This window comes from Bison bison, unplaced genomic scaffold (assembly GCF_000754665.1).
Source record: "Bison bison bison isolate TAMUID 2011002044 unplaced genomic scaffold, Bison_UMD1.0 scf7180017864498, whole genome shotgun sequence".
Classification (NCBI taxonomy): Eukaryota; Metazoa; Chordata; class Mammalia; order Artiodactyla; family Bovidae; genus Bison; species Bison bison.
Window position 1 is genome coordinate 593,973 of NW_011495057.1, and position 27,430 is coordinate 621,402.

A 27,430-nucleotide genomic window follows, 5' to 3' on the forward strand; every position below is an offset into this window, starting at 1 on the left:
TCGAACCCAGTCTCTTGTGTCTCCTGCATTGGCAGGCAGGTTCTTTACCACTAGTGCCCCCTGGGAAGCCCTGTATGATGTATACACACATATAAACAGACATATGGAAATGAAAGTTTCATGACATACGCGTCTGACTTATTAAATACAATGCACTCTAATGTTTTTTTCTTCTAGTCTGTCCTATTCCGTTTTCTGTTTGTTTTGTTTTAATGTGCTGGTTGTGACTCTAAACTTATTTCTCAACCACTGACCTCGTAGTTTGAAAGACAGTGACTCACTAGGATACAAGATGTCAGGTCAGATTGCCAAGAAGCAGAGCCTCGGCGTCTGACACAGTGATTTACGAAGAGTGCTTTCAGGTAGAGCTTTTAAGGGGATGAGGCAAGCAAGACAGAGAAGAGGGAGAAGCTAATCCAGGAAGTGGCTTCAGGTGAGCTCCAGCCTCAGCCTGATCCTGAGAGATAAGTGGCTCCAAGGACAACCCTTTGGAGAAGGTTGCAGGGGTGAGCAGTTAGCATCGGTCTGGGGAGGGCACTAACATTACATGCTGCACAAAATACTGCACCTCCGATAGCTCTGCCCAGTGATTCCTGTAGCCAGGTCTTTTTAGGAGCCCACCAACACCAGCCTCATCAGGAACCACTAGCCTGTGCATCGTGTATTAACGTCATATGTGTGTGTGTGGAGTAGGGGAGCATTAGGAAAGAAATTCAACCACTGTTTTATGTTATGCAACAGGAGTTATTGATGAGACGTGGGAGAGATATGGTACAAGTGCAACTTAAGATGGCAATCTGATTATTTGTGAATATTAATATAAAAATGTGTTTAATTCTCAAAGTAAGTCAGCAGCTTATTGTGTCAAAAGCTGGTGAGAGCTATAATTTACAGAGCTCTTGTTTCAGATAAGGAATCTATACTCATCACTTTACAGGCACCCATATTAAAGTAGCTATTTTTGTTCCCATTTTCCAGGTGGAATTTTCCCAAACTCACTCAGCTGATAAGTTTCAGAGCCAGCTTTTGAACTCAAGTTTCTTTACCTGAAAATCTTCTCTCTTAGAAACAATATTGGCCAGGTTTCTTCAAGGTTACCTGTTTCAGTTATATCACACTCTCTGTGAATATAGCTATAATTCACACTATATATAGCTCTTATTAGAATTAGCCATCACTGGGGGCTTCCCTGGTGGCTCCGGGGTAAAGAATCTGCCTGCCAATGCAGGAGACACAGTTTCGATCCCTGATTTGAGAAGATCCCATGTGCCGCGGGGCAACTCAGTGCATGCGCCACAGTGACTGAGGCCACATGCCCTAGAGCCTGTGCTCCTGAAGAAGAGAAGCCACTGCCATGAAAAGCCTGTACACTACAACTAGAGAAAACCCCACACAGCAAAAGCCCCTGCATAGCCAAAAACAAATAAATAATACTGTAAAAAGAATAATAAAGTGCAGATGATTAAAACAAAGAATTAGCCATCTCTGGATTAGAAAGTATTTTGTGTTTTAAGTTGGTTTTCTCTATAGAGTGTCTTGTTTTCTAAAGGCCATGCACAAGTCAGCCTGAGTACAATCACAATGTATGAATATCCTCCTGCAGCTTGTTGTCAAATTCAGATGGAATTAATAAGAAACAGAAAAATCAATGTATGCATATGTAATCTCCATATCTGTTCTTGGCTCTCCATTACCTTTATGAAACTGAAGATGTTCTCGCTTCCTGGGGTCTGGCTGGCCAGCTCTGTTACCCAACCAAACTGCTCTCTCATCTTCTCCATCAGATACGTGGTGTCCTCCAAGTGATGCTGGGTCATTTGGAGTACCTGGGCATACTGCTGATTGGATATGTTGACCAACTCAAGGGCCTCATCCGCCTTTGTGTATAGTTCAGGAACAGCAGGGCAGTCTAGCAAAGAAGGAAGTAACAGGGTAAAGGAAAAGGTCCATGGGCTTTGGAGTTGGGTAGTGTAAATTTAGGGCCTTCCCGGGAGTTGGTGATGGACAAGGAGGCCTGGCGTGCTGTGATTCATGGGGTCGCAAAGAGGCGGACACGACTGAGCGACTAAACTGAAGTGAACTGGTGGCTCAGCGCTAAAGAACCCGCCTGCAATGCGGGAGACACAGGAGACACAGGGTTGATCCCTGTCTTGGGAAGGTCCCCTGGAGGAGGGCATGGTAACGCACTCCAGTATTCTTGCCTGGAGAGTCCCATGGACAGAGGAGCCTAGTGGGCTACAGCCCATGGGATCCCAAAGAGACCTACGTGACTAAAGTGGCTGAGCACACATGCATGAATGCTCAGCAGCAAAAAGGAAAAAAAAGGATTGTGGATTTAAGTCCCAGCCCTTAAGCTTTCTGTTTTCAGCCTTTTTGACCATGAGTGAGTTTTCAACTAGGTTCAAAGGGCATGAATGAAATAACACTGCAAAGTGCCTGGTCACAGGGTCAACACACACTGAGGATTTAGCAAATGTGCCTTTTCCTTGTCTTCCTTTCCTTAGCATCTCTGAAGGTCATTAGGACTGCTCCCTGATACTCAGGTCAGGACACATGGGAGTGTGCACTCCCCTGCCACCTGGACGTTGAATGTGCCATCTTCAAAGTGATGTGTCTCGTTGTCTGAGGAAGCCTTTAAGAACGGTTTAGGGTTTATCATGCTCTCTCCCCTGACAGTGGAACTGGTTTTGCTCCGTATGGTGGAGGCTCCATCCTGACACAGAGCTCACACAAGCTGTAATTGATGAATCATAAATGGTATCACCAATTCAATGGGCATGAATCTGAATCTGAGCAAACCCCAGGAGATAGTGGAGGACAAGGAGCTTGGCGTGCTGCAGTCCATGGGGTCGCAAAGCATCAGACTCGACTGAAACAACTTAGCATGCACGCATGCACATGCATTTGAAAAGTAATTCAAGAAAATATTTTGAAAACAAAGGGAGTCACAGTTAACAAGATATAGTATACATTTGAAAGGAGATCCAGATATTCTTTTAAAATGTCTTCATTTGCAAGTTTAGAGTTGTTAACTTTTAAAATAGTGATGTAAATTTTCTTTAAATTATGCGGAAGAAGGTGGTGACTTCCCTCATGATTTTAGGCAAGGAGAATTCTACAAGGGATTCTCATTGACTCTTTCAGAGAGTGGAAAAAGATTTCCCTAAAATAAAGGTGAAACTTGCTGTAAAACACAATCACGTGAGAAAGGAAAAAGTAGAACTATCTCTATTCACAGATGACATAGTCTTGTAAACAGAAAAATCTTAAGGAATGTATTTCGTTGTTGTTCAGTTGCTAAGTCATGTCCAACTCTGTGACCCCAAGAACTGCAGCACACGAGGCTTCCCTGTCCACTATCTCCTGGAGTTTGCTCCAATTGAGTCCATTGAGTCAGTGATGCTATCTAAACATCTCATCCTCTGCTGCCCTCTTTTCCTTTTGCCTTCAGTCTTTCCCAGCATCAGGGTCTTTTCCAATGAGTCAGCTCTTCACATCAGGTCGCCAAAGTATTGGAGCTTCAGCTTCAGCCCTTCCAATGAATATTCAGGGTCACACAGGAACTATTAAAAGTAATAAATCAGGAAGGTTGTACTTACACATACTGTCAACTTATGACTGCTGTAGGTTTAGTTAAAATTCATCATCTCATATGTTAATAGATAAAATGAAAAGAAAATAAAATTCTCCTGTGATGTGAATTCTTAGGATTTACTCTTTTAATTTTCCTGTATATCACACAGCAGTGTTAGCTACAGTCGTCATGTTGCACATTACATCCCAGTACTTACTTATCTTGTAACTGGAACTTTGTACCTTTTGACCACCTTGCTCTAATCACCTCCCCAACACCCTCCTTCCATCTTCTCTATTATCTTGTGATAATCAGGGAGAGATTATTCTTCAAGTGTTTCACTAGACATAAGGAAGTTAGTGATACATCAGCGGGACGTTTGAATTGGACTATTCTTATAAGAGGTCAGTAGAAGGGAAGGGCACCCCACTCCAGCATTCTTGCCTGAAGAACTCCATGGACAGAGGAGCCTGGTGGGCTACAGTCCATGGGGTCGAAAAGAATCGGACACGACTGACCAACTAACACTTCCACATTAGTGTATACTTTTCTGTTATAAAAATTTCTGTGTCTGTGAGCAACCTTGTAATTCTGGCTTGAAGCACAAACACTTGAATAATGAGAATCATAAATACTTCAGACATCTTACTTAATTCTTGAAATACCTGTGTGTAGTAGCTATATTAATTTCATTTTCCCAATGATGAAACAGAGGTGTGGAGAGTCACCCAGTGAGCAATTCTGAAGAAATTAGACCCCCATCTGCTCTAATAAAAAGCTTGAGTTATATTTGATCTCTTGCTCCAATTCTTAGCCACACTTTTTAGAATTTCCTTCCCTTAAAGAAGCAGCAGTAGAGGAATCAAAAGTTCTTCTTGGCTTTAGTAAGATATTTGTGTTGAGGCCCTAGTAGATGGGAAGTGACTTCAGTTGGGGAAGGGACTTGAGGGTCAGAGGAAAGTGAGAAGGGCCAGTGGAGATCATTTTTCTCCTGAGGAAAGAATGAAAGGTGGCTATTAGTCAGGTCTAGGATGTGACAGGCTGCTTGGGGCTTGTGAGAAGCCACTCAGTTCAGTTCAGTCACTCAGTCGTGTTGGACTCTGTGGTGACCCCATGGACTGCAGCACACCAGGCTTCCCTGTCCATCACCAACTCCTGGAGCTTGCTCAAATTCATGTCCATGGAATTGGTGATGCCATCCAACCATCTCATCCTCTGTCATCCCCTTCTCCTCCCACCTTCACTCTTTCTCAGCATCATGATCTTTTCTAATGAGTCAGTTCTTTGCATCAGGGAGCCAAAGTATTGGAGCTTCAGCTTCAGCATCAGTCCTTCTAATGAATATTTGGGACTGATTTCCTTTAGGATTGATCTCCTTGCAGTCCAAGGGACTCTCAGGAGTCTTCTCTAACACCACAGTTCAAAGGCATCAATTCTTTGGTGCTCAGCTTTCTTTATGGTCCAACTCTCACATTCATACATGACTACTGGAAAAACCATAGCTTTGAATAGACAGACCTTTGTTGGCAAAGTAATGTCTTTTTAATATGCTGTCTAGGTTTGCCCTAGCTTTTCTTCCAAGTAACAAGCATCTTTTAATTTCATGGCTACAGTCACCATCTGCAGTGGTTTTGCAGCCCAAGAAAATAAAGTCTGTCACTGTTTCCATTGTTTCCGCATCTATTTGCAATGAAGTGACGGGACCAGATGCCATGATCTTAGTTTTTTGGATGTTGAGTTTTAAGCCAGCTACCCATATTTAAAAATTAAGTTGGCCAAAAATTTCATTTGGGTCTTTCCATAAGATGTTACTTATGTATGAAATTTTTGGCCAATCCAATACTGAATCACTAAATACAGTTAGTAATTAACCCACCAACTGGAAGAAGTTAATGTCATTTAAAAAAAACTCACTTGGCCAAAAAGTTGCTTACACAATGTGAAAAGTTTTTCCTGGATGTTTTTTTCTCTTTGCATTAAAAAGAAAATAATTGCCTTAATTTGCCCAGAGATCCCTTTTGCTCACTTGAGTGTTTGGTCCTTAACCATACATGTTTTTCACGGGAACAATAAGGGAGTTTCAAAAAGAGAAAAAAGTGAGTTGACCTACTTTTGAATAATAAGAGTCTACAAACCTGCCCTGAGCACCCCCAGATGTCGCTGAGCTTGCGAAAAAGTGCTCGAAGGGAAGTAAATGAATCCACGATGCTTGTAAAAGTGAGATTCTGACCTCTGATCAGAAAGCAATTGAAATCCTGAGAAAATAACAATCACTTACCTGCCCAGAGGTAATCCTGACATTTCTGGCATCTTGCATGAAATTGGAGACATTCGGACGAGTTCTGGCCAGGTTCTCCACACAGCCCTCTGCCCCGCACAGGCCACGTCGTGGAACTCAGTCCACCGTGGGCAGAATCTGCAAGGAACACAGCAGTTTCACACCAGTGTCATCAGAGTCTGAACTTTAAAGGCATGAGTGCGATGACATTTCTCTTTCTAACCAGCACTTTCAAAATCTTTGTTCTGTATTCAATTGCAGGCGGGCATACTGGTGTAACCAGTTGCTAAGACAATTTGACATCTATTAAAAGTGCACATATCCTTTAATCCAGTAATCACATTACTATTAAAATATAATATTAATATTATTACTCATCATTACTATTATTACGACTTGCCCCAATTCCAACCTCCCACACAGAGGTTCATGCAAATAATTTTATTTTCAGGCAGGAATCTTGAGGAATTATGAATAGTCACTATCTTTTGGAAGAGAGACTTAAAGGGGTGGGAGAAGGCAGCTTTCATTTATTTTGTTCCTTTGAATATTTGAATTCTTTTAAATTTAGTGTGTCTTAGTTTTATCATTATTATTTCTGATGTCACTGGTGTTAACTAAATAGGGAATTATAAGCCACTTTTCTTTTTGGGCTTCTGTTAAAATTTTTTCTAGTAATTATCCTTGGCAGAGGATAAGATGGTTGTATGGCATCACTGACTCAATGGATAGGAACTTGAGCAAACTCCGGAAGATAGTGGAGGACAGGGAAGCCTGTTGTGCTGCAATCCATGGGGTGCAAAGAGTCAGACATGACTTAGCAACTGAACAACAACAAATTTTAACTTTTTCGAGCTATAATTCAAATGTGTACTGGAGTTCCAGAGATATTAGAAATGTCTGTTTCTTAAACTAGATGTAGGTATTTATGACTTTTTTTTTTTTTTTTTGCATTTCACATATATAATGTTATGAACAGTAGTTCAAAGATTTAGGAAAACATCTAAAGCAGATCTAAACATCTAAAAGAACCTTTTTTTTGTTCTAGAAGAATTAATCGTCCATATAAAAATGATGATAAAAAAGGAGTGCATGCAACAGAAAATTGATAATTCCCAACTGTTTCACACTAGGAAAAACTTATTATTAATTGGTAACCTGATGATATTCTGTTACATTAAATCCTTGATGTTAAACAATGAAACATTCCATTTTGAGATAAGTTGTGAAGTTTATTGTTTAAAAGCCTACCAGGCATTTGCTAGATCTTCTGGCGGGTAAAGCAGCACTCCCCTTGTAGAATACCAGTCATTCTTCCCCACTCCCTATAGATTTAGTGGCATCTCCTCTGGCCCCACAGAACCCCCGTGAGTTCTACAGTAGAACATCTCTGCCTAATGTGCTGGTTCATTTTTGTCTTCTCTGTTAGTCTCTGAGTCCCTCGAGAGGAGGGATTCGGTCCTATCATCATAATCTTGTCATTCTTCTATACCTTCTTCTGTCATCTCAGTTACAACAAGGTTGTGTAACTGTCCACTGATCTGTTTTCCTTTCTTTGATGCTTAGTGCTCAGTCGTGTCTGGTTCTTTTGTGACCCCATGGACTGTAAGCCCACTATGCTCCTCTGTACATGGGGATTCTCCAGGTAAGAATACTGGAGTGGGTTGCCAGGCCCTCCTCCAGGGCATCTTCCCAACCCAGGGATTGAACCCAGGTCTCCCGCATTGTAGATGGAGTCTTTATCGTCTGAGTCAGCAGGGAAGCCCTCCTTTCTTTAAACTGAACTCCTAAAAGTTGGGAGCTGTGTCATCTGCATCATAAGCTACCCTTGTCTTTTTTGCAGCATCTAGATTAATACCTGCTATATTCAGGGGTGGCAAATTCTAGGTCTTTATGACAGCCATTCCCCATTCTATTCCCATGGCAGTGACCCATCACCTCCCTTCAGCCATGCCAACACAGAGCCTCAGGACCCCTTCTAGGCAACCCCTTCATCATTTTTATATGGGTGATTAATTCTTCTAGAACAGAAAAAGGTTCTCTTTAGATGTTTAGATCTGCTTTAGATGTTTTCCTAAATCGTTGAACTACTGTTCATAACATTATATATGTGAAATTCAAAAAAAGAACAGTCATAAAGTAAATACCTACATCTAGTTTAAGAAACAGACATTTCCAATATCTCTGGAACTCTCTGGCTGTGTGGAGAACTTGGCCAGAACTCGTCCAAATGTTTCCAATTTCATGCAACATGCCAGAAATGTCAGGATTACCTATGGGCAGGTAAGTGATTATTATTTTCTCAGGATTTCGATTGCCTTCTGATCAGAGGTCAGAATCTCACTTTTACAAGCATCGTGGATTCATTTACTTCCCTTCGAGCACTTCTAGTAATCATCTGTTCTCCCAGCTTGCCTGTTTCCTCTAGGGGAAAATTAAAGACAGTAACATTCTCCAGGGCAGGATTATAACCCAGATCACCTGGCACCCAGCGCTGTGTGAACCTGCTACACTACACCATTTTATCGAATCTTGTTGTGTAGTCTTTTAGTCGTGTCTGACTCTTCTGTGACCCCATGGACTGCAGCCTGCAAGGTTCCTCTGTCCATGGGATTCTCCAGGCAAGAATACCGGAGTGGGTTGCTATTTCCTCCTCCAGGGGATCTTCTGGACTCAGGGATCAAACCCGCATCTCCTGCTTGTCTGGAAGATTCTTTACCACTGAGCCACTAGGGAAGCTCACTCAGAGAGTATATTATTGATGAGAGACATGTAATAGTTTGCTATTGCTGTTGTAACCGATTCCACACATTTAGTGCCTTGAAACAACATAGATTATTTTACAGTTCTGTAGGTCAGAAGTCTGAAATGGGACTCAGTGGGCTAAATGAGAGTGTTGGCAGGGCTGATCTTTTCTGGAGGCTCTGGGGGAGAATCCATCTCCATGTCTGTCTAGTTTCTAGAAGTCACCACCTTCCTTGGCTCCTAGTTCCCTTCCTCTATTTTCATATCCAGCAAAGTAGGGCCAAGTCCTTCTCACTCTGCCATCCCTATCAATGCTTTTCTGCCTCCTTCTTCTACTATTAAGAACTCTTGTGATCTCACTGGAGCCACCTGCTGCTGCTGCTGCTGCTGCTGCTGCTGCTGCTAAGTCGCTTCAGTCGTGTCTGACTCTGTGCGACCCCATAGATGGCAGCCCATTCTCCAAGCAAGAACACTGGAGTGGGTTGCCATTTCCTTCTCCAATGCATGAAAGTGACAACCCCAAATACTCTCTCTGGTGTTTGTTTGTTTTTTTTTTAAGTTTAATTTTTATTTATTTATTTGGCTTCACCAGGTCTGAGTTGCAGTACACAGGATCTTCGTTGCTGAGTGCAGGATCTTCATGCCGGCATGAAGGATCCAGTTCCCTGATCAGAGACCAGACTCAGACCCTCTACACTGGGAGTGAGAAGTTTTAGCCACTGGAGCACCAGGGAAGTTGCACTCTCCCTATTTTAAGGTCGACTGATTGGTAGCCACAATTCCATCAGCAGCCTTACTTTCCCTCAGCCATGTAACTTAACATTTTCACAGGTTCTGGGGATTAGTGGAGAAGGCAATGGCAACCCACTCCAGTACTCTTGCCTGGAAAATCCTATGGACGGAGGAGCCTGGTAGGCTGCAGTCCATGGGGTCTCGAGGAGTCAGACACGACTGAGTGACTTCACTTTCGCTTTTCACTTTCATGCATTGAAGAAGGAAATGGCAACCCACTCCAGTGTTCTTGCCTGGAGAATCCCAGGGACAGGGGAGCCTGGTGGGCTGCCTTCTATGGGGCTGCGCAGAGTCGGACACGACTGAAGCGACTTAAACAGCAGCAGCAGCAGCTGGGGATTAGGATGTGAGTATCTTTGGAAAGGGACTTCCCTGGTGGCTCAGATGGTAAAGAATCTGCCTGCAATGCAGGAGACCGAGGTTCCATCCCTGGGTTGGAAAGATCCCCTGGAGAAGGAAATGGCAACCCATTCCAGTATTCTTGCCTGGGAAATCCTATGGACAAATAGCAGGATTTCTGGAAGGAGCTTTTTTCATTTTTCATCAAAGAACATACCTGTCTTTGGCCTAATGGTCCACAAAGATAAGTTCAAGGAAACACAGATTCTCCTTGTGGCCCACATGACATCTCTCATTTCTGAGATGCTGGGTCCCACCCACTCCACAGAAGCCCAAAGAAGGAACCTTCTCCTGTGTTACAACATAAAGCAAGGACTTCCTTGGTGATCCAGAGGCTAAGACTCTGCACTCCCAACGCAGGGGGCCTGGGTTCAATCCCTGGTCATAGATCCCACATGCTGCAACTAAGACCCAGTGCTGCCAAATTAATTTAAAAAATATAAAGCAGGATTGTTTTTCCAACATAGAATATCAGGGGGCATGAGTGGTACTGGTAGAAGGCAATTCTTATAAGTTACAGAAGTTGCTATTTCTGTAGTTTGGGGTTTGTCTGTGAGCACCGAATCTGGTTTTGTGCACAAATGTTGTGATTTAAGGAACTACAGTAGCGATGCGGAGGAGGCCGTGGAGGGCCCTAAATGTGACCTGGTTTTATCTTCCTTCGGAGAAGGCAATGGCACCCCACTCCAGTACTCTTGCCTGGAAAATCCCATGGATGGAGGAGCCTGGGTGAGCTGCAGTCCATGGGGTCTCGAAGAGTCGGACATGACTGAGTGACTTCACTTTCACTTTTCACTTCATGCTTTGGAGAAGGAAATGGCAACCCACTCCAGTGTTCTTGCCTGGAGAATCCCAGGGATGGCCAAGCCTGGGGGGCTGCCGTCTATGGGGTCGCACAGAGTCGGACACAACTGAAGCAACTTAGTAGTAGTAGTAGTAGTAGTAGTAGTAGTAGTAAAGCATCTTCCTTAACTGGGAGCTGAGGAGCCTGGACTGATTTTAAAGAAACCTCATGATGTTCAAGCAGAATAGAGCTGAGTGTCTGCCCGAGTTTTAATAAAGAAGGCTACCATCTTTTTAAAGTTCTCACCTTACCAGCAGTTTCTTTGTCAGCTTTGAACATTTGCTTTAGAAAGAAAAAACAGCCCCACAAAGCTCTTGACAAAGACAGGAGAGGGCTGGTGTTTGGGAGACCTCAGAGTCTCTTCTAAGGGGCTATGAGACTGATTATCCATTAACCACCTCTCTTGGAAACATTGTATGATGACTTAGAAACAGTTACCATTTCCAAAGCTAAATAAACTTAACTTTAGTGTAGATATCTAAGTAAAAATAATCTTTTAATACTTGCCTTTGTCTTGTTTGGATAAGTCCTCAATGGCCTTCAGCATCTCTGTAACTGTTGCGCTGACACTTTGATAAACAGAGAGGCTGAAATTACAAAACAGCTGGAAGAAGCTGGGAATGTCCCAACTCTGCATAGGATGTGCTCTTTTTGCTGGCTCTTTGGAAAAAGCTGGAAAAAAGTAAGGCTCCATGGAGTCTGTGTCTGACATAAAGTATGATTGAAAAGCCAGGTCAAATTCTTGTTGCATCTGTTTGAAGACGTGAAAGCTCATGTTATAGAGAAATCCCACATCCACGGTCAGCTGGCTGAACACATTCTCTATCTGCATCAGCTGTACATCTTCCTCAGTGAACTTCTCACCAACAGGGAGCTCTTTTTCATCGTCTTCATGGAAAGGAAAGAGAAACTGATATATTTTCCGGAACACCCGTTCAATCTATGGGGAGGGGTGGGGAACAGAAATGAAATAAATGTATTTTCTTCCAGGACTATTTTTTATTGTAAACTTTTAAGTCAACTTACAGAAGTCATTCCAAATCAAGAACAATCCTGGGCAAACTAGGAAGAGGTGATCCACTTCAAGATCACTACTCATGTACCTGGCTTTGGGGCTGCCCCAGTGGCTCAGTGGTAAAGAATCCGTCTCAATCCAGGAGCCACAGGAGATGCGGGTTTGATCACTGGGTCAGGAAGATCTCCTGGAGGAGGGCATGACAACCCACTCCAGTATTCTTGCCTGAAGAATCCCGTGGACAGGGGAGACTGGGGGGCTACAGTCCATGGGGTCACAAAATTAGCATACATGTATGCACCTGGCTTTGACTTTGATTATGGAATAGGGTCTGAAATTCCTCCTGGTTTCTCTTTGCCTACCGAAAGACCTAAGAAGGCCAAGTTTTCAATACTGTTGACAAGCCACAGTCCTTATGTACTGGTGGTGGTTGGCATGCATGGTTTTAGACCATGTTGATTGCCTGAAAACTGTGAAGGCTCCCATCTTTCATTTCTGCCTTAGTGTCTCAGGTTTCTTCCCCACCTAAGTGGGATGTTATTAGTGTCCTCCTACTCTCCTTGGGCTCATGTTTTTAAATTAGTCCATGGAGAGAAGATCAGTACATTTGCACTGAGCTATGGATCCTTTCGGAGAAGGCAATGGCACCCCACTCCAGTACTCTTGCCTGGAAAATCCCATGGACAGAGGAGCCTGGTAGGCGGCAGTCCATGGGGTCGCACAGAGTCGGACATGACTGAGCGACTTCACTTTCACTTTTCACTTTCATGCATTGGAGAAGGAAATGACAACCCACTCCAGTGTTCTTGCGTGGAGAATCCCAGGGACGGGGGAGCCTGGTGGGCTGTCGTCTATGGGGTCGCACAGAGTCGGACACGACTGAAGCGACTTAGCTTAGCATGGATCCTTTTTGTTGTGGTGGTTGTTCAGTTGCTAAGCTGTGTCTGACTCTTTGCAATTGGCGCTTAATACATCTAAATAGGTTACTTAAGGATATTACATATTACCAGTGATCAAAGCCCTCCTTGGCTGTAGTCAAAGGAATGAAGCTCTAATTATAGAATTTCTTACTCTTTGAGGGAGATCTTCCAGGAATCACACCATGTTCTCCTTCAACTTTGTGACATTTAAGATCATGCCAGAGTTGCCCTTGTATGAAAGTGATGTGACCATGTTGTGTGTTTTGGAACATAACAACCATCGACCATCACTGCTGGAACACCACCATCCACCCCGCTACCCCAGTTCTGTTCAAAGAGTTCTCCAGGAATCCTTAGAGGACTCATCCCCTTCTCAAAAAGTAAACTGGGTGGATCATCTGCCTCTCTCTTTGTCAGCTTCTGTTTACCTCAATCCAGACACAGAAACAAAAATTTAAAAGTCCAAGTAATTGTCCTAAGGTTACACAACTATCACAGACAGGAATGGTCCTCAAAGCTCCTGACTTCCACCCAGTGCTCATCCAACATACTCTGCTGTATCTGAGACTGGCTACAAAAATAGAGCAGATGCAATTAACAGTGGAGGCAAATGAACTTGGCATATGAATTATCCTAGGGGTTTCTCCCTCTGTAATTGGGGATGGCACTGCCAAGCCAAGAACAGACTCTAATTAGTGCATGCTCTGACAGGGAGGAGGATTTCACTGTGTTTCATACTCAGCCCACTTCTTCGAGGGGGAGGGCCAAAAGCAGAGGAGCCTTTTATGGGTCAGAGCTCATCCTATTCAGGTCACCGCCCTCTGTGATTCTCTCTGCCCAGAAGAGAGCCCAAGGGAACAAGAAAAGAAAACATGCCAGTCCTATAGGACATAGATTGAGATAAAGGGGCCATGAATGTGGGCACGTGTGTGTGTGTGTGTGCACACGCATGTGTGTGCTGCCACAAGAAGGCAAGCCCATTGAAGAAAAGATTCAGGAGGCAGAGAATGCCTTCAAAGGTTTGGCCTCCAGAGAAAACAAAATCAAAGCATGTTGAAATCAGAAACTATAATACTATTGCTCAGAATGTAATTCGGCAAATATTTATTGAACACCTACAATGCTTAAATGAAGGCAGATAAGATACGGTTCCTGCCCTCATAGAGCTTACAATCTAGCATGAATAGGTTCACAAATAACAAATAAAAGGCAGAAAGAGGGTATTTCTAAGAGATACAAACAGTGTCATGAGAAGGGGGACAGACACTGGGTGGCTGTTCTAACTCATAAATTACATACCCACCGGTGATTCATACAGGAATATGAAGGCTAGATTCCAGGTTGCAAAAGGTCACTATCAGATCAGCCATCTCTATTCTAAATATTAACATAAATTACTTTTAAAAAGTAAGCTGAAGCAGGTACCTTAAGAACTTAGCAATCTTGAGTTCTGCTTTTCCCTTACCGTGGATTTCATAGAGGACCAACTGCTTTGGCAGGTTGTATAAAATCTCATGCAGTCACTTTCCAGGCAAGATTTGCATTCGTCCCAGGAATCCATCAGAGACACCTGGCATAGCCTTTCTTCCTCTTCTAGATGTTCTTGAACTTCATTCATAAGCTTCAGGGCCTCCTAATTAAAAAGTAGAAACACACCCTATTTTCCATTTCATGACTTTGTGTGCTATATCTTAATTGATTTCTCACTTTACAAAATGTGCGTATTCTAAACTAAACCTCATTTCTGCTACAAATGAGCAGCTGATAGATTTACCCGGAATCTTTCAGTTAAGAGAAGGGCACCTCTTGATCCCTACTGAAAACTGGACACTTCTTATCCACCTGTTTATTTATACATTCAACAGCTGTTTATTGAGAGCTTGCTATAGGATGGGCATTCGCTGCTCATGAGTAAACCAGCCACAAAGACACAGCCCTTGCTCTACAGAATGCCTAATTGATCTGCTTACTTATCTGTCTTCACTTCTAATCGTTGGAGGATGTGAAGATGGAATTTTAAGGCTGACAAAGTTGACACATTTATCTCCTTCATTTATGCTGCCTTTAATTCTTATATGCTCTTAAACACTGCCAGAAAGCACAACTCTGGTACATTACATCAAGCCTTCGCAGTGAGTTGCATTCTAATGGCGGAGATGCTGTGTTCTCAGCAGCTTTGTGTTTCTCGTCCATATTCCGAGCACGCCGCCTGGCGGTGCCTGCTGTACTCGACCAGGTCCCACCCAGCAGAGGTGACACCGGTCCGGAGAATGTCAACCCCGCCCCCAGAGCTCCCTGCCAGGCCAGCATCCCACAGACCCCCCAGGCCTGCCTGCAAGAGGGGACTTCTGCAAACCGGCTCCCTCAAGGCCTGAGAAGTAGCTCAGGGGAGTTAGGGAAGCTAAAAGACGCGTCCATAAGAGGAGAGCCTTAGAGCTGATGGCAACTCCCTTAAGTGGAAAAACACGAGTGAGCACAGTTTCTAAAACCAATTTAGTGCGTAATTTTACCTACTGGAAAAGAAAAAGATAAGCACCCCTTCCTGGCGTATTTAGCCCCAAGAAACAACTGGGCAATGACTATCTCCCACATCTCTGCTAAGCTTGGAATTTTCATCTCTTCTAGTGGCAGAATCCTGGGGTTAAGCCAGCTGTCCTTAGCAGCATGCCATATAGGAAACCGGGCCGGCCCCCAGCCTACCAAACAAACCTCGTGATCTAGACAGGCTTAACCTATCTTTTGGGGCTTTGCAGAACAATTATGGAATCCTGCAACTTCTTAAGAAAGCTTGTTCCACCAGGGGAGGAAACAACACCACCCAAATTTCCTCAGTCTTTTTTAAATATTATGCTCATTGTCACAGTAAACCAAAATCCCAGTATTTCCAATTACAAACTACCCTCACTGTGGACCCTTGGGCAAATTTTTAATCATCTCTGAGCCCATTTCCTTTGTAGCGAACAGGAATACTCGTAGGATCTACTTCTTAAGTTTTCATATTGAGACAAGCAAGCAAGGCACCTAGCCTGTAATCATCTGATTTGCTTTCGCTTACCTCCAAGAGCATAATGAAAACCAACGGCCAAATCACATGGCCCAAGATTTGATAGTGAACTGTTGCCCCAGAGGAAGTAGATCTTTGGTTTAGGAATGTCCTGTCCAAGCTCTCTGCTTCGTCCAAATGTCCCACCCAGCGATAGATTTCATATTTAGAGTTGTCTTTCGGCAGTCAGTTTACCAAAGTCCCACCCAAACCTGGACAGGGGTGCGTGGTGTGGAATCACTTGAAGGGCTGCTTTAGGGTTTCCCACTTTAGTAAAAGAAAGCTTTAGATGCTCCCACTAATATAAAATGGGCTTCCCAGGTGGCACTAGTGATAAAGAACCCGCCTGCCCATGCAAGAGGTGTGGGTTCAATCTCTGGATCTGGAAGATCCCCTGAAGAAAGAAATGGCAGCCCACGCCAGTGTTTTTGCCTGGAGAATCCCATGGTCAGAAGAGTCTGGTGGGCTACAGTCCATAGGGTCACACAGAATCAGACACAACTGAAGCACACACGTATTAAACACAAACAGGGAGAAGCTGAGGAGGGGGACTGAGATCATGCCAGGTTACCCGAGGATGGATGGAGTTTTTTTTTTTCTGGGAGACTGGGATGTCCACCCCATATCTGCAAATTCATAATTTATGTAAAGTATCCTTTACTTTAGGTTTAAAATCATTTTAGGAAGGGAGACTTCGGGTTAAACAGATTTTTCCTTTTTAAAATGACATTTTGGGACTTCCCTGGCAGTTCAGTGGTTAAGATTCCACGCATCCAGTGCAGAGGGTGTGGGTTCCGTCCCTGGTGGGGGAACTAAGATCCCACGTGCCGTGTGGCATGGCCAAATAATGAGATAAATTTGAAAAAATAAAATAAAATGAATTTTTATGAGTGCCCATACTTCAAGACTATAATTCAAGGATTTAAAAAATAGAAGAAATAAGTCTTAAGAAATAATAAAAATTCCACTAGCTCCTGAGATTCTACAGCATCTGAAATGGAACTAACGCTTGCTGACCTCACACTGAGCTTTCTTTTCATAGTTTGTGCTGCCTCCTTGGCTCACCAGGAGGCCAGGGAAAAGGAGTAAAACAGAAAGTCCTAGGTCCCGAAGGCACAGCGCCAGCTCACTTTCTCCTGGGTCAGTAATGACAGGGTTGGGTTAACACATTAATTAACATTTCAAAACTCAGTTTCCTTAGCTGTAAAATGAAAATGATGGTTTACCCAGACGCTGGAAGGATGTGATAATGTGTTTTATAAGGGCCTGTAAATGATATCTAGTGTGGTTATTCCTGGTGGTCAGACTCACGAGCCCACCAGGGAAGAATCTGGCTTAGAGGAGCTTCCCCATTTCTTCATAAGGAGCAGGTTTTGATTTCTTCAAGGTCTTTTGCTGGCTGCTGAAAGGAAGGAGGGCTTGCAGCTGCTGCTCAAGCCGTCTCCTCACCAGGGACCCTGTGTGGCTGCACAATCAACCAGCTGGTGACAGGCTGACTCCAGCTCTGAGGTCACAGCCTGTGACATAGCCCTGCTTCAATGGCTCAGGGGACACCCAATGGCCACAGTGAGTGCCAGGAACTCCCTGGAGCTGGTGTGAAAGTGTTAGTCGCTCAGTCATGTCCAACTCTTTGTGACCCCGTGGACTATAGCCCACCAGGCTCCTCTGTCCATGGAATTCTCTCCAGGCAAAAAATACTGGAGTGGGTAGCCATTCCCTTCTCCAGGGGATCTTCACGATCCAGGGATTGAACCAGGGTCTCCTGCATTGAGGGTTGATTCTTTACCATCTGAGCCACCAGGGAAGTCCTGGAGCTTGGTGATTCCCACCTTTATAGATCTAGGTCTAGAGAGGAGATATTAGAACTTCTATTTATTTTTTAATTTAAAAATCAACTATGGGGAATTGTTTAATGGGTACAGAGTTTTGGTTTTGCAGGAGACATGGGTTCAATCCCTGGGTTTGGAATATGCCCTGGAGAAGGAAACAGCAACCTACTCCAATATTCTGGCTTGGGAAATCCCATGAACAGAGGAGCCTGGCGGGCTAGAGTCCAGGGGGGTCTCAAAAAGAGTCGACATAACTTCATGACTAACAAACAAAAGAGTTTTGGTTTTGCAAAATAGGAAGAATTCTGGAGCTTGGTTGCCCAACAATGTAAACGTATTTAATACTATTGAGCTGTATTCATAAAAGTGGTTAAGACAGCAAATTTTATGATATATATTTTACCACAATTAAACATTTTTTCATGAAAATAAAGTTTAAAAATGTGGAAGATCTGGGTTCAATCCCTGGGTTGGGAGGGATCCCTCCTGGAGGAGGGCATGGCAACTGATTCCAGTAATCTTGCCTGGAGAATCCCCATGGACAGAGGAGCCTGGCAGGCTGCAGTCCATGGGGTCGCAAAGAGTCAGATACGACTGAGCATCTAAGCACAGTACGCACTCCCAATTTTAAAATTTAAAATACTTTGCAAATTATTTTTGTTATAGTTTTGACACCCTCTTTGATTTAAGGGCATGTTGAAAATAAATTTTTTAAAATTTAACTATTCTGAGTGTGATGTTAATCGTTATTGCCATTAAACTATGAGCCATGCAATGTCTATAATTTAGAAATGTATTGACTTTATACTGTAACATATGAACAGTTTTTAATATGGCCCATGGATGTCTGAATATAATGTATATTCTCCATTGATAAGGTATATAGTTTAGACAGAAACTATTAAGTAAAGGTACATGAATTAAATTGATGAGGCTGATATACTATTTCACAGGCACTGGTGCTCGTGCCAGGCCATTGCCTGTGGCCAGCTGTGCGTGAGGACCCTGGGGAAGAGGAACTCTGTACATTCCAGAAGCATTGACACTGGTTGCCTCTGTTCACTTGGAGCCAGTTGCAGTGAATTGCCATTTAAGAGGACTCAGGTAAGTGAGGGCTTCCCAGGCGGCGCTAAAGGTAAAGAATCTGCCTGCCAATACAGGAGATGCTGCAAGAGATGTGGGTTCGATCCCTGGGTCTGGAAGATCCCCTGGAGTAGGAAATGGCAACCCACTCCAGTATTCTTGCCTGGAAAATTCCATGGACAGAAGAGCCTGGCGATGTGACCGAATGACTGAGCACAGGTAAATGACGGTTTTTAACTACTTTAAACTAGCCCTCACTAAAAGGGCAGGAGACTTTAAAAGATTCTTGGAAAAAAAAATAACCAGCAGATTAAAAAATATGAATAACTCCTGCTCAGGTAGATAAGAAATAATGGCAGGGCTAACACTTTTTCATTATGAGCTCTTTGTTGGCCTTGTGTCAGTAAAAATGATGATCTAAACAGATTTGGCAATAAGCTAAAATTTTTTCAAAATATGTAGAAGATTATTTGAAATATGGACTTGGTAGCAATTCATGTATCTAATTTATAAATAAATGAAAATGCATATATTCAGGAGTGGATGGTAACAATAATTACAGTAATAAGGATGGGAAAGAAAAAAAATTTTGTAGACCACTGATCTGGTCCAAAACTTCCAAACATTTTTGACTTGACATTCCAACTCAAAAGGCACCATGAAGCAGTTTTAAGAAAGTAGCATTTCCCAACTAGCATTGAATCCTCCAAACACCTGAGTATGGAGTCTTTCGAAGGCATAATCTACAAGAAATATGTTCTTCGAAGAAATTTGAAATTTTCTTCAAAGTCTTCCTCCAATAGGGTGGATTTCCAGAAAAACTATGTTTAGGGTAAATAAATTATTTCTCCACTGCATTCAGATGTGCACTATTTATGGTCCAGACATATTTCTGAACAGTTATACAGTTGTCATTGTTGTTGTTTTTTAGGCTGCACCATTCAGCATGCGGGATCTTAGTTCCCTGACCAGGGATCAAACCCATGGCCCCGGCATTGGGAGTGAGGCATCTTTACCACCGGACGTCCCAGGACAGGTATGATTTTCAGTGACTGTACCTGCTTTTCTTCTCTGCATTTCTTCAGTGTTCTCATTAGCTTGCTATGTTCCTCCTCTCTTCTTTCCATCAGGATTTTCATCTGCTTCATGCCAATCAAAGCCTTCTTCACCTCTTCATCTACGTCTATCTCCCCAGCCTTGGAAAAACCTAAAAGATTATGTTGTAGTTTTTTCCTTTAGGATCTGATCAGATTATAGTGTATCAGAATACAATGAGTTCCAGCCATTAAAAAGAATGAAATAATGCCATTTGCAGCTACATGGATGGACCTAGAGAGTGTCACATTGAGTGAAGTAAGTCAGACAGAGGAAAAATACCATATGGACATCCCTTACATGTGGAATCCAAAGAGAAATGATACAAGTGAACTTATAAAACAGAAAGAGGCTCACAGACTTAGAAAACGAACTCATGGTTGCCAGCAGAAGGGATAGTTAGGGAGTTTGGGAAGGTCAGGTACACACCGCTATATTTAAAATGGATCACCAACAAGGACCTACTGTACAGCACATGGAACTCTGCTCAATGTTAGGTGTCAGCCTGGATGGGTGGGGGGATTTGGGGGAGAATGGATACATGTATATGTATGGTTGAGTCTGTTTGCTGTTTACCTGAAACTACCACAGCATTGTTAATCAGTTACACCCCAATACAAAATAAAAAGTTGAAAGTTTTGTAATAATAATAATACAAAGAATACAATGAGTTTACCAGTTTTTTGTGTATCCCCAGCAGAGGCTTAATTGTTTTTTTATTGCATCAGACTCCAAAAGCAGATCACTATGCTTGGGCTATCAGCTACCACATGGAGGGGGCTACCCACGCCCCCCACCCCCACCCCAAAGGAAATACCTTCTGTTCTTCACTTCTGAGCTTCCAGCCAAGTCAGAGTTCATTTAACCCCATCTTATCATTTTCCTCAGAGCCTGTTTTCATTTACCCAATTTTTTCTTTCTTTTCCTTAAAACTCAAGTGTGTTTATATTAGAAGAAAACATTGAATTTTCTTCACAGACAATTTATATTAAATGCCCAACTGGGAACCTCAAACAGAGAGAACAATTTCCCTTTCTTTCAGCTTCAATTACCTTCCCAGGAGGCATCAAACCTAGAAAGTATCTGGTATAATGCAAGATTCTTTAATAACCTCCTGGATGTCTCTAACACCCCTTTAAAAAGCCTTTAGTGAGTATGAAATACATCGTTTGTCATACTCTTTTCACAATAGCCAACGTGGCCGCCAAAGGAGCTTAACCTGGCCTCCAAATTTATTTACAGATCCCCAAAAGGAACATTTAAACTAATTTATTTTTCTAAGATAGGCACCCAAAGCTATCTCGGCAAACAAAGGCTCCAATTTAATGAGCACAGACCAACCAGATTCGATGTCGCTCTAACCCATCCTTTCACGGTCTCACGAATAACTGCATGGATGACTTTAATTGTTTAAATGTTTCAAATGCTAGCAAAGAATTTCACTGTTCGTTAAAACCGTGCTCAGAGGACACCGAACATCTGGATGAACCCAAGCCGTGCAGCCTAAGACGTTGGCAAGTTTTATCTCTGTGATGGCGAACATCTGGAACTGTGAACCGTTCTCAGAGACACAACTGGAATTTTCTATTTTTAATCCAGATGTTTGGCGTCTTGTCTACTTGGCTTAAGAGCCTGGAGAACGTCTCCCTGTGAAACTAGAGGGCGTTCTGAATGCGGTTATCTCTCAACTGTAAATCACAGTAAGTGCCAGCAGGACATGGAAACAGGCAGACGGGACACGGTGCAGATAAAGATACCAGACATTACCCTTCGGGTCTTCAAGGATGGAAGTTCGGTCCTTCCCAGTAGGCGCACACTGACAGTCTCTCAGCCGCAGCAGATACACGATAAACACCAAGAGTGGCGGCTTCATGTTTCCGCCGTGACTGCGAAGGAAGGATAAACCTGTATCAGATGCCTTCCGTTTAGTTTCTGTTGGCATCAGTTGAAAACACCTGGTGAGTCAAAGCATTTTTCTGTCGATTTTTCTTTATGACTTTAGACAATGCATGTTGATATAGTTGAGACATAAGGAAACGAAATCTAAATAAATTCTTTGAAAAGACAACCCAAGTCCCTCTTTTGTTTGCATTCTTCATGGCAGTTAAATAAGGTCTTCATCTGAAGCATTTGAAATTTAAGGCAACCAAAAGTATGGATCCCAGCCCTGCAGAATCCAAACTTCATTTTATTTCCTTGTCAACAGTAAACAACCCCAAACACAGAATTAGCTATGTCAGAGGGGATTGTTTTTTCTCCAAAATTCTCAGGCCATAAGTAATTTTTAACCTAGATGGTTCACTACTTATTTTTTTTTTTATGAAAGCAAGAACCCCTCAGATTTTTCTCATATATCTTATAAACGCCATCAGATAAATGAATCCTACACAAATTTTTTTCTTCTCAGATAATAAATTTCCTTTTATACAATTAGTTGTAAACATTGCCAGTAAAAACATATGCTTTCACAGTTATATCTCTAGATTATCTTAACTCCTCCCAAAAAGGATATTTATATTTTTATATATATATTTGTTATTTTGGAATAAAAACCCAACCCTATATTATTTAATCTACATTTGGAATGTCTTTTTAAAATACTGGTAGTTACAAAGCTATCACATTTTACGTCTAGAATTATCATTTGAGCTAATTCTCTTTCTGTTAAGACCCTTTCAGTTCCGTGTTGGTCGGTCATTTGTGTACGACTGTTTGTGACCCCGTGGACTGTAGCCCGCCAGGTTCCTCTGCCCAAGGGATTCTCCAGGCAGGAATACTGGAGTCAAGAGCCATTCCCTTCTCCCGGGGATCAAGACCCTATTTACCAAATAAAATTTTAACATATTTACCACTAACTGCAGGCTCTCACCAACGAGGTTGCCACCAGCTTCTGTAAGGACCTTCACTTTCCTCTGATTTAATGTTTGTCTGTGTCAGGGATTTAATCTTGTTCTATTAATTTGATGACACAGCTCTTAATCCTATTAACCTAACATTGTGAGATTAAGGGTATGGTTTAGAATGTGGTAGGGTCTCGAAATAAACACTAGAGGGCGGGCTGTCTACACGATCAGGAACAGTGACCTTGAGCTACTTTATTTTACACAATTTTTTTTTAATATGGAATTCTTCATACATTTGCGTGTCATCCTTGTACTGGGGCCTCTGTATTGTTCCAGTGTTTGTATCTGTGTTGCCAAAACAAGCATACACAGATATGTTTGATAAGACTCGTTAAAGCCTTAGAAATATTTTTTAATTTGAAATTTTTTCTATGTATCTTCTTACACAGGCTTCCCAGGTGGTTCAGTGGTAAAGAATCTGCCTGCCAATGCAGGAGACGTTGGTTCCATTCTTGAGTTGAGAAAGTCCCCTGGAGGAGGAAATGGCTATCCACTCCAGTATTCTTGCCTGGAAAATTCCATGGACAGTGGAGCCTGGCAGGCTACAGTCCTTGACGTTTCAAAGAGTCAGACATGACTGAGCACACGTGTATGTGCATGCGCACACACACACACACACACACACCTCTTCGTATATAGGTCAAACAAATTTCTTTGTTGGAAATGTAAGGAACAATATGAAAAAGAGTAAGAAAATGCTTAGATAAAACGTTTTGAGATAACTAATAAGGACCTACTGTATCGCACAGGGAACTCTACTCCATACTCTGTGATGACCTATATGGGAATAGAATCTGAAAGAGTGGGTATATGTGTACATGTAACTGATTCTCTTTGCTGTACAGCAGAAATTAACACAACATTGTAAAACAACTATACTCCAATAAAAATTAATTTTAAAAACATTCTGAAGATTATTTACATAGTTGTTTGGCATTTTAAAAAACATATGCAAACATTTTAACTAGATGAAATGATAACATCTAGCCTATAAAGAGTGTAATAGGTGAGCATTTCACTACAATATACTAATTGATTAGCTGAGCTAAAAATTCAGCAAATGATTCTTCTAAAAACAATTAGAGAGTCACCATAGCAGCTACTGTAGTCTGGGTCTCTGGCTACTGAAATCTCAAGATTGTCTTGGGGTCCCTTTTCCAAGTTTGGAGGGATTCCACTTATTGATGCTTATTGATTGGACTTATTGATCACTACTTATTAATGTGATGCTCGGTACTTTTCAGCAGGTCACACTGACTGTTCTAAACTGACTCACCTGCCTTTTGGGGCCCTTAGAAGTTGACCCTTGTGTCTGAGCAACCTGCAGTCTGGAGTTTATCTCTGCTCTGCTTGGACACGGGGATAGGGAATTATAAGACACACCAGAAGTCCTGTCCACATCTCATTTAGCTGTCTTGTGTGTGTGCTAGGTCGCTTCAGTCATGTCCAACTCTTTGTGACCCTATGGACTGTAGCCTGCCAGGCTCCTCTGTCCATGGGGATTCTCCAGGCAAGAATACTGGAGTGGGTTGCCATTTCTTACATCAGGGATCTTCCTAACCAAGCAATTGAACCCAAGTCTCCTGCACTGGCAGGCAGGTTCTTTACCACTTGAGAAGCCCTTAGCTGTCTTAACTATCTGGCAATTCTCAATATTAGTTGAAAACCTCTTAACTCTGCTAGAAAACAGATCAGCTCAAAGCAAAATCTAAACTATTATTATGTTAAGAAGCCTCATGTCACTTTTGAGCAAATCTAAACCACCCCTACAAACAGATGTGTCTTATTCTGAGAGGTGATCACATGGCCAAAGGAAGAAGCAGCACTTGGGGTCTTTTTCTCAGGAAGACAAGAGTCCAGTTCTGGGAAAGTCAATCCTAGGAAATTGTGCAGCATCAGTGCCAGCTCTGACTCTGAGAACCTTTCTTGTTACTTTTCTGTTGTCCAAATTTGGACTCACTTGAAGTCATGGCTGGACTCTACATGCTTTTTCCGTTGTTTTTTTTTCTTGTTGTTGTTTTGGCCTCATGGCATGTGGGATCTTAACTCCTGGACCAGGGATCGAACCGGCACTCCCTGTATTTGAAAGTGAAGTATTAACCATTAGATTACCAGGGAAGTCCCAACAAGCTCACATTTTGTTAAAAATGAAACTAATGTTTAGGAAGACTGGTGGCTCATTCTCTAGTGGCAGGTTTTTTTTCCTATGTATTCCATCAGTTCAGCTCAGTTCAGTCGTTCAGTCGTGTCCAACTGTGTGACCCCATGGCCTGCAGCAAGCCAGGCTTCCCTTTCCATCACCAACTCGCGGAACTTGCTCAAACTCATGTCCATCGAGTTGATGATGCCATCCTACCATCTCATCCTCTGTCATCCCCTTCTCCTCCTGCCTTCAATCTTTCCCAGCATCAAGATCTTTTCCAATGAGTTCACTCTTTGCATCGGATGGCCAAAAAGTATTGGAGCTTCAATTTCAGCATCAGTCTTTCCAATGAATATTCAGGATTGATTCCCTTTAGGACTGACTGGTTTGATCTCCTTGCAATCCAAGAGACTCTCAAGAGTCTTCTCTAATACCACAGCTCAAAAGCATTGATTCTTCAGTGCTCAGCCTTCTTTATGGTCCAACTCTCACATCCATACATGACTACTGGAAAAACCATAGCTTTGACTAGATGGACCTTTGTTGGCAAAGTAATGTCTCTGCTTTTTAATATGCTGTCTAGGTTGATCATAGCTTTTCTTCCAAGGAGCAAGCGTCTTTTAATTTTATGGCTGCAGTCACCATGTTTCCCGTTTAAGTGTAATTTCCGAGAACAGAACTTTATTGCTTATTAGTACTAATTACTTTTAAAATATCCCGAAACTTCCAACCAGTTTCTTCCTCTAATTATTTCATCTGTTTTCACAGCTGTTATTTTGTTAAGATTAGACAACACTTGACGCAAATCTGGTTACTTTCATAATTATGACATCACTATGTTCAAGATTTAAGTGGGGTGTAAAATATTATATTAATAACTAGTAGGTTGGTAACTTTCCCAGATGGCGCTAGTGGTAAAGAACCTGCCTGCCAGGGCATGAAACATAAGAGGTGTGGGTTGGATCTCTGGGTTGGGAAGATCCCCTGGAGGAGGGCATGATAATCCACTCCAGTATTCTTGCCTGGAGAATCCCATGGACAGAGGAGCCTGGCAGTCTACAGTCCACAGGGTTGCAAAGAGTCAGACTGAAGCAACTCAGCACGCTGCATGCAAAGCTTGGTAACTAAGAATACCTAGAAGCAAGGTAATCTTAATCAAGGACAACAAAAAGATGCACAGGATATTCACTGAGAAATGGAACAGTCAGACAGATGGACTTGAACAGGTCAGGCTTGGACAGAGCGTCTTCCATGTGTGGCTGTAATGAACCTGCTACTATGTCATCCCTGATTAGACTGGCCCACCCTGCCTCTGGCACAGCCGGACAACTTCTGGGCTTCCCCTTGGGTACCTATTTGGCAGAGAGCAGGCCGATAAGCCTGTGTCATCCGTGCTGATTCCTCTGTGGAGCCCAGATCCAGGATACAATGCCAGCGGTCCCTGGAGTCATGCAGCCTGGCAGGGGTGGGTCCTGTGCATGAGCTGGGGCTTACTGTCTTGCACAGGAAGGAGGGTGAAGTCAGTGCATTCCCCACAACTTGGATTCTCTCATGAGTCAAACAACATACTCCTGCTTGGGAGGGAGTGTTACTCTGGTAGAACACACACAGACACACACACACACATCTCACACACCCCAAGAAGGGAATGCCTAAGATAAAATAAAAGACAAAAATATAAAGAGTCAAATACATGATTTATGTAGATTGTAATGAAACCATGGAGCTTCCCAGGTGGCTCAGTGGTAAACAAACTGCCTGCCAATGCAGCAATGTGGGTTAGATCCCTGGGTCAGGAAGATCCTCTGGAGAAGGAAATGGCAACCCACTCCATGGACAGAGGAACCTGGCGGGCTACAGTCCATGGGGTTGCAAAGAGTTGGATATGACTTAGTGATTAAACAACAATGAAATCATGGGTAATCATTAGTTAAATCCATTTCACCTGCCTTCACTAATCAAGGTCTTTTTAAGACTTTCATGTCCTCCAAGCAGCACGAAGCCTAAGCAGTAAGATGTTTGCCCAAGTTGTTTCCCAGGGACTTGGAGTCAGCTGTGTCCAGTTGGAGAGAGCTGGTTAAGACTAGTTAGGACCACCAATCCTCCAACTGGCATGCATAGTGTCCAGTTGGCGACCTTTTGATGGCAGAGGGCCAAAAATTCCACCCTTGGGTCATGCTAAGCGCCTCCATTTTTGAATGTGCCAAGGCCTTCACAGAACAGTAATGATTCTCACACCTTTCCCCAAGCACCTTTTCTCGTGATCCCTAGGTTCCCCGCCCCCTCAGACCATCCTGTTTCTTTATCCTTTATCCCCCAAGGACCCCAAGCCCATTGCACCCCAAAAGGGGGCTGATTTGGGAGTTGTTCTCCCATCTTCTCACTTGACTGCTTTGGCTTGTGTGAATGTCAGGAGAAATGAACTTGGTTCAGCAACAATAGTAATAATTAAATTCACTAGCTCTCTTTCCTTCCCTCTCTTCTTTCCTTCCTCCCTCCCTTCTTTGCTTTCTTCTTTCTTTATCTTCCCTTATTCAGTCATTCATGTAATAAAGATATAATTCACATTAAAAAGCAACAGTTTAGACGTAGAGTGTAAATAATTCTTTAAAAATTTGTCCTCTTCGTGGACAAATGTTGACTAGCTCACTAACAGAGAGGACAAGTGGTGAAGTACAAAGTTCACTAATTTAAGAACCAGGTTCCAGGGACTTCCATGGTGGTCCAGTGGTTAAGCAGTAAGATGTTTGCCCGAGTTTTTCTCCAG

General features: G+C 42.7%; 1 protein-coding gene across 2 annotated transcripts in view; it reads right to left on the reverse strand.

The window, feature by feature from the left end:
- CLUL1 (clusterin-like 1 (retinal)) overlaps window positions 1–26,840 on the reverse strand; it is a 30,903-nt gene extending 4,063 nt beyond the window's left edge. Inside the window, exons 1-7 of one of the 2 annotated variants that reach the window (XM_010828900.1) lie at window positions 22,467–22,532; window positions 21,385–21,503; window positions 19,581–19,729; window positions 14,033–14,200; window positions 11,140–11,572; window positions 5,853–5,990; window positions 1,695–1,909 (exon numbers count right to left, since the gene is read on the reverse strand). In XM_010828900.1, the coding sequence (XP_010827202.1) occupies window positions 1,695–1,909; window positions 5,853–5,990; window positions 11,140–11,572; window positions 14,033–14,200; window positions 19,581–19,729; window positions 21,385–21,490 (1,209 nt within the window). In that variant the 5' untranslated portion in view covers window positions 21,491–21,503; window positions 22,467–22,532. Of the gene's footprint in view, window positions 1–1,694; window positions 1,910–5,852; window positions 5,991–11,139; window positions 11,573–14,032; window positions 14,201–19,580; window positions 19,730–21,384; window positions 21,504–22,466; window positions 22,533–26,817 lie in introns of those variants that run through there. The other variant, XM_010828901.1, reaches the window with a different exon arrangement.
- Window positions 26,841–27,430: the final 590 nt, after the last annotated feature.